We start from the raw sequence: 7,714 nt of genomic DNA, 5'->3' as shown, positions 1-7,714 counted from the left end.
GACTGAAGCCTGTGGATGTGGCTACGGACTGACACTGTGCCCATTCCACTGGGGAAACTGAGGCTCTGAGTGCGGAGCCCTGGTTGGGGCGGGGCTGGTGCCCACCTGCTCTGGTTGGGAATGAGCCCTCGCTCCTGCTCCCGCAGGTCCCGACCCATGCGGGCTGCCAGCCAGTGGCCCCCACGGGCATGGCTCTGCCCAGAGCCCGGGTACAGCGTGTCGAGCACGTGGAAGACATCACCGCGTGTGAAGCCCAGGCCGGACGGGGGGCTGGGCTCCATCTCGAAGTGCGTGCGGATGTAGAAGGAATCACCCACGCGAGACTGCACCATTTTCCGGAAAACTGCCAGAGACACAGGGAGGTGACGTGAGCTGCCTACCGCTACCTGGGTCCAAGTCCTTCTCAGGGAGTGGGCTGGCTTTGGGGACCCCCACCTCGGAACACGCTGGGGTCCAAGAGCCAGGAGAAGGGAGGAGCAGAGGGCATGGAGGCGTTGGCGGGCACACATTCCAATGTCACCAGCGGGCCACTCGGGCAGGGACACGTCAAGCGTGCACACACAAGCACGTGCATATGAGCGCGCGCACACGCGCACACGCGCACGCACACACGCGCACACACACTCACTGTCCTGTTTCTGCTGCGTCACCAGCTCCAGCTCCTCGCCCGGGGGCAGCCCCAACAGGAACTGCACGGCCTCCTCCCGAGTCAGGTTCCGGAAGGGCGTGTCATTCGCCTGCAGGGAAGGGGGTGCAGGCGCGGAACAGGGTACCTCAGCTGGGCATCCCTGACCCTCCTCCCGCGGGACAAAGCCCACCCCCAGCTGTTTCCCAGGGTCTTGAGGGGCTGGGGTGGGGGACAGCTTTGCAACTGTGGCATTGCCTTGTGACAGCTGGATACTGACACAGGCAGCTGCCAAAATGCAGGTCATGACCCAAGCAACAGGGCTGTGTGCCTACGGCATTGTTTACAAGGCTGTAACTAGGCAACAAAGGTGGGACTCTTGCAAGGTCTGTGTCATGGAGAATTAGGTCATAACAATAAGATTGTGACATGGACCACAAGGTAGTGACTCAGTCAGCAAGGGCCTGACCCAACCATGAGGAGACTCTCTAGTGCTGAAATGACTGTGGGGGTCTGGACATCCCCAGGTGGCCGAGGTGAGGGCACACAGAAAAAGAACCGATAAGAGATATGCATATATCTGTGGCAGACACAGCCACCCTGGGTCACCTGCAGGATCTGGTCGCCCTCCTGGATGCCCTGCCCATCCGCTGGGCTGCCCGCCTGCACCCTAGACACGAAGATGCCCACGTCGTTGCCCCCAGCTAGCCGCAGCCCAATGCTGGCACCCTTGATGAAGCGGACCACCCGCACATCAGGGCTGTACCTGTGATGGGAGCGGAGTGGGTCAGATAGACGAGCCAAGGGGGGTGGCCCCAGGAGAGCCCATGCTCCTAGGCCTCAGTTTCCCAATCAGCTCCACATGGTGGTCCTACCAAACCCACGGGTGCAAGAAGACAGGGTGACACCAGACTGGGGAGGAAGCTGGGATGTGGGTGTCTCGGGTTTTGGGCGCACATACCCATGATCCTGCACGCCCTGGCCACTGGGCACCCGGTAGATGTCATAGCTGCTCGCCCGAGGCGAATCTGAAAGGAGAAGCCCGTTGTGTCTGGAGCACACTGGCTCAGCCAGCTCCCAAACCTTTGCTCTAGCATGTTCGGTGGTTAATCTGGGTCCACTTGTCTTAGCTCCAGAAGGCTGGCAGTTCAAACCCACTAGCCACTCCATGGGAGGAAGATGGGGCAATCTACTTCTGTAAAGATTTACCACCTCAATGGCGCTGAGTTTGGTTAAGTTTGGTTTGGTGTGTATACATATGCAAAACAAAACAAAACAAACCCACCACCACGAGTCAATTGCAACTCACAGTGACTCACTGGGTTTCTGAGGCTGTAAATCTTTACAGAAGTAGATTGCCCCATCTTCCTCCCGTGGAGTGAGTTGCTGGTGGGTTTGAACCACAGGCTTTCTGGTTAGCAGTCAGCTAGCTGCCTTAGGCATTGTGCCACCAGAGCTCCTTGTACATATATACACAAGTGTCTAAGGGATCTGACTGGTAACCAGAAGGTTGGTGGTTCAAACCCACCAGCCATTCCGTGGAAGCAAATCTGGGCAATCTACTTCCGTAAAGATTTACCACCTCGGAAACCCAGTGGGGCATCGCTATGAGTCAGAATCGACTCGATGGCAGTGGGTTTAGGTTTTTGGTGGGGTTTTTTTGGTATATAACATATATATATTGCAGTGGCTAAGGCATTCGGCTGCTAACCAAAAGGTTGGCAGCTTGCACCCACCAGCTGCTCTGCAGGAGAAAGATGAAGCAGTCTGCTTTCGTAAAGATTGACAGTCTTGGTATACCATGGTATCCACAGCCTATAGGACTATGAGACCAGAAGAACTAGAGGTGCCCGGCTACCACTGTCAACCACTCAGAGGTGGGGAGCTACATAGGAGATCCTGGATAGAGAGGGAGAACAATGTGGAACAAAACTCAAAATCATTTGGGGAAAAAAAAGGGGGGACCAGGTCTGATAGAGCCTGGTGGAACCACTGAGACTATGGTCCCTAGCTGCCCTTCAGGGGAGCCACACCTGTGGCTTCCAGCCAAACAAAAGACAGGCATATGAGTTGAACATTTACCTGAGGTAGATACACTCCTTGGAGAGAACAATCATGGGAGAAAGAAGGGCTGTGTATGCACAGGGAGACAGCTCAGGGGGCAGGGGTGCATGGAGGGATGGACACAGGGAAGAGGTGACTGTTAGGAGGAAGTGGGAGGGGAGCTGTTGCATTGGGGTAAACTGTGGTCAATGTCCTGAGACAAAGTGTATGTGAACTGCTGTATGAAAAATGAGTTTGCTCAGTAAATTTTCACAATTAAAAAAAAAAAAGATTGACAGTGTTGGAAACCCTCTGGGGCGGTTCCACTATGTTTTTAAGGTTGGAATTGACGTCATGTGGTGGGTTTTTTTATGTATCTTATTGGTTCTATGCATATATCTGCACGTTGTTGGTACCGTATTTTTCACATATAACGAGCCCATGTAAATAACATGTATGCACATACAATGTGTATAGTGCACATATGAAACTAACATGCAAGTGATTGTGCATTAAATGTACAGTATTTGCCATTGAGTCTATCCTGACTCACAGCGACCCCACGTGTACAGAGCAGAACTGCTCCATGGGGCTTTCAAGGCTGGGACCTTTCAGAAACAGATTGCCAGGCCTTTCTTCCAAGGTGCCTCTGGGTGGGTTCAAATCGCCAGCATTCCATTTAGTAGTTGAGCACTTAACCATCTGTACCACCCAAGCTACCTCTAGAAATACGGCTCATGGGTCCTGTATATGCACGTGTGTTTTTATCTGTAGACGGAGAAAAACAAACCACTGCTGTCGTGATGACTGAAGCCCACGGTGACCTCACGGGTGTCCGAGTAGAACTGTGCTCCTTAGGGTTTTCAATGGCTGGCTGTTTGTTGGGAAGGAGATCACCAGACCTTTCTTCCTAGGTGCTTCCAGGTGGGCTCAAACTGCCAATCTTTTCGTTAGTCATCATGTGCTTACCCATATATCCTTTACTGGTTTGTTGCTCTGGAGAAACGCGTCCTTCCCCATGGAGCACTGTCACTCAGGCCTTGCTCCTTCTAGGGGAACCTAGCTCACACCAACCTCTTCCCCCTCTGCCTTTCTCAGCCTCAGAGATGGAATCAGAAAAATCTAGGGCAGTGACTCACCACCCGCCCGCCTGCCCGCCAGCTCCTCACCTGGCTCTGAGACAGTTCGGGAGTCCACCGACGGCTCTCGCTGAAGCTGGGGCCTCTCCCTGGTGGGAAACCAATTTGAGGTGAAGAAAAATCGTGTGATGTGCTAAGTACTGACTGTTAATTTAGCCTGAGAGGTCTTGGGGGGGTGCTTTGCTACGCAGCCATAGCTAACGGATACAATCCCTACCTCACAGGCTGCTGGAGGCTTAAAGGAGAGACCTGTTACCCAATCCCCAAGGTCTGGGCTTTTAGGCTAGGGCCATGTTTCCCTTTATATAAGCCTCACTGTCATGAGCAAACATGCCCTGAGCTAACTCCCCATACATATTGATGAATTCCTCAAAGCGCCTTGCTGGGTCCAAGGGACGGCACATTTTGAAGGCTTCTGGGATGTGTGGTAAGAGTCAGCCTCTTCTGCTTTGTGGTTGATAGGTGCCATCAAGTCAATTCCAGCTCATATCAGCCCCACATAACAGAGTACAGCTGCCCCATAGGGTTTCCTAGGCTGTCATCTTTACAAAAGCACATCAGCGGGTCTTTCTCCCATGGAGCTGTTGGGTGGGTTCGAACAGCCAACATTTCGGTTAATAGGTATGTACTTTAAGTAGATCCATATCTGGTTCTGCCAGAAGTCAGAACCCAGGGCCACGTACTGAGGGGAAAGGAAGACTATATGGGACAGTAGAGGGAGGGCCTCTTCCAGCCAGGCCACCAGGACTGCACCCCCAAGACAACCCTCAAAGCCTCTGTTCCCACCTACCCCAACAAGGGTACATACACAGGGGAGGTGGTCCGGCTGGAATCTGGGCTCTGCTGCCTGTGCCGGGGTGGTGGAGGGATATGCGAGGGTGGTGCCTGAGACAGTTCCGAGCCCAGGTCTGAAATGTCTGTGGGGAAGAAAGTGACTCATGAACCACAGTTTGTGCCTTTAAACGGGACCCATTTTTCAGAGGGGAACATCAAGGTCCAGCTAAGCAAACAATCCTGGGCCAAAGTTGGAGACTCGGCTTTGGGAAGCTCTGGCCCTAGCTTGCTGTGTGGCCTTAGGCAAATTCCTATCCCTCTCTGAACCTCAGGGGTCAAGGAGACCTGTTTCTCTAAGTGCCAGGCTTGCTGATTCCTGCTTGGCCTTTCCTGGCTTTCCCTGCCTTCCCTGCCCTCCATTCAAGCCCCTTTTGGGAACTGCCTTCTGACCCCTCACCCTCCAAGAGGGAGCTGTCACTGTCGCTGACCGCGGGCGGGATGTTCACCAGGAACTGCCAGTGGTCTCTGAGCACCAGCAAGGTGAGCTTCCCTTCCGATTTCTCAATCAGCCGTCGTGTAGCACTCAGCGACAGATTCTCACTGGACACTCCGTTGATCTGCAGGGACCAGAATGGAAGAGAAGAGGCAAGTTAATGAGAGATGGGGTTACTTGAAACAGATAACTCAGTGAGTGGAGGGACTAGAAACACACAATCCCCAAAACCAAAAAAAAAAAAACTCACTGCCATAGAGTCGATTCTGACTCATAGTAACTCCCATTGGGTTTCGGAAGTGGTAAATCTTTACAGAAATAGATTGTCCCACCTTCCTTCTGCGGAGCAGCTGGTGGGTTTGAACTGCTAGCCTTCTGGCTAGCAGTCAAATGCCTTAGGCACTGTGCCAAAAGTACATACTGCCTAGGGAATATGTTAAGGGCTCTTCATGGTGCAATGGTTAACCCCTGGGCTGCTAACTGAAAGGTTGGCGGTTGAACTCCCCAGTGGCTTTGCAAAAGAAAGAGACCTGGTAATCTGCTTCCTTCAAGATTGCCATCAAGGAAACCCTGTGGGGGTAGTTCCACTCTGTCCTCTAGGGGCGCTGTGAGTCGGAATAGACGCCACCGCAGGGGGTGTGGTTTGCGCTTTGCTTCCACAAAGATTGACAGCCTTGGAGACCTTGTGGAGCAGTTCCACTCTGTCCTCTAGGGACGCTGTGAGCCTGAATCGATGTCATGGCAAGGGGGTGTGGTTTGGGCTTTGCTTCCTCAAAGATTGACACAGCCTTGGAAACCCTGTGGGGCAGTTCTATGAGGTCGCTATGAGTTGGAATTGACTCACCAGCACATACCAACAAGGAAAATGTTAGAAATAGATTCCTGTAATGAGTAAAGATGATGCTAAGAATTGATCCTCCACGAGAATTCTAGAAACAATATTCTAAGAAGGGGTGGAGGGCACCAGGGAAAAATTAGAAACAGGATGACTTTTTCTTCTTTTCTACAAGGCAGCACATCTCAGGAGACAGTACGAACAGGTCTGACAGTGATATGAGAAGCACTAATTCCTGGAAAGGGCTGAGTGAGAAGGGACATGTTCTTAGTGTGTCTCCACTCACAGCAGGAATCCATTTCTTACCTTTTCCCTAGGAAGTGTCTGTTTTCAGTAACCACTGGAAATTGTACATTTCTAATCCTCCGCTCTGGTAGTGTAGTGTCTAAGGCATGTGACTGCTAACCAGAAGGCTGGCGGTTCAAACCCACCAGCCACTCCTTGGAAGGAAGGTTGGGCAATCTACTTCCATAGTGATACTGCCTCAGAAACCCAACAAGGGGTCGCTATGAATCGGGTCCGACTCAAGGCACATAACAACAACAAATCCTCCCACCAAGGGAGACACTGTTTCTAGTGTCTGCTCCAAACCACTGCCCAAAGCCATTAGAAACTGGCAGTTCCTCAGGGTCACTAGAAACAGCTAACTCTGAAGATACAATAGAAACAGTTAACTGGAAATCAAATATCGGGAATCACTGGAAATAGACTTTCAAGGGAAGAACTTAGAAAGAAAGGGGCCCTAAGAGAGGGCAGCTCCTGAAAGCCTGGTCTCGGGTCGTTAGCATCTGAAGCACCTCAGGTGGGCCTTCCTGAGCCAGCTCTGCAGCCAGCTCACCAAGCTTGAGGACACGAGCCCAAGGGGATACTAGAAACCAACATCTCCAATCTCTGATACAAGCCCAAGGGGATACTAGAAACCAACATCTCCAACCTCTGACACAGGCAATACAGAAGCAAACGGCTCAGCAAGATTTCTGCTGGAGTTCCATGTGACTCAGTGGCACCGTCGCCTCTGGCCTTGGTCTCCCCACCCCTCTGGATAGGCAGGCCCACACCCACCTGTAGGATAAGGTCTCCCTCCTGCAGCCCGCGGTTCCGGGCGGCCAGGCCCGAATCTGTGATGTGCTTGATGAAGATCTGGCTGCCCAGTTTGACCCCGAACTCTGTGGAGGGAGGAGGAAAACTGAGGCAAGGCCCAGGCCTCCCAGAACTCATCCTCCTCACCTGCCCTCATCCCACCTGCCAGGATGACCTCCCATCCCAAGATCTTTAATTAATCCCATCTGCTAAGTCTCTTTTGGGAGTTCTGGTGGCATAGTGCCTAAGGCACTTGACTGCTAACCAGAAGGCTGGCGGTTCAAACCCACCAGCCACTCCTCGGAAGGAAGGTTGAGCAATCTACTTCTGTAGAGATACCGCCTTGGAAACCCAAGGAGGGGTGGCTATGAGTTGGGTTTGACTCCATGGCACATAACAACAACAAGCTAAGTCTCTTTTAGAAGGCGCTCTGGTGGCACAATAGCTAAGTACTCGGCTACTAACTGAAAGGTCAGTGGTTCAAACCCACCAGCAGCTCAGCAAGAAAAAGACCTGGTGATCTGCTTCCATAAAGATTACAGCCTAGGAAACTCTGGTCACTATGAGCTGGAATTGACTTGACAGCAAACAATCACGACAATCAACAATAGCAACAAGCAGCACAGAATCAACTTGATGGCAAACGACTGCTGCCATCACTAACCACCAAACACCACCCCCCCCCACAATCACCACCACCATCCAATAACACCAACCAAGCACCA

The 7,714-nt window shown here is 52.3% G+C and overlaps 1 protein-coding gene across 1 annotated transcript in view; it reads right to left on the bottom strand.

Annotated features, from left to right (window-relative positions):
* Nucleotides 1-7,714, bottom strand: part of TJP3 (tight junction protein 3) — a 27,616-nt gene that overhangs the window by 15,113 nt on the left and 4,789 nt on the right. The window contains exons 5-12 of the mRNA XM_042782334.1: nucleotides 6,972-7,075; nucleotides 5,039-5,198; nucleotides 4,616-4,724; nucleotides 3,838-3,896; nucleotides 1,587-1,653; nucleotides 1,235-1,391; nucleotides 629-737; nucleotides 106-343 (exon numbers count right to left, since the gene is read on the bottom strand). Of these exons, the coding sequence (XP_042638268.1) occupies nucleotides 106-343; nucleotides 629-737; nucleotides 1,235-1,391; nucleotides 1,587-1,653; nucleotides 3,838-3,896; nucleotides 4,616-4,724; nucleotides 5,039-5,198; nucleotides 6,972-7,075 (1,003 nt within the window). The remainder of the gene's footprint in view (nucleotides 1-105; nucleotides 344-628; nucleotides 738-1,234; nucleotides 1,392-1,586; nucleotides 1,654-3,837; nucleotides 3,897-4,615; nucleotides 4,725-5,038; nucleotides 5,199-6,971; nucleotides 7,076-7,714) is intronic.

This window comes from Orycteropus afer, unplaced genomic scaffold (assembly GCF_000298275.1).
Source record: "Orycteropus afer afer isolate SDZICR_OR568_19922 unplaced genomic scaffold, OryAfe1.0 scaffold00291, whole genome shotgun sequence".
NCBI classification, from domain to species: Eukaryota; Metazoa; Chordata; class Mammalia; order Tubulidentata; family Orycteropodidae; genus Orycteropus; species Orycteropus afer.
Note: the sequence above shows the minus strand (reverse complement) of the source record. Positions and strands in the feature narration are given on the sequence as shown.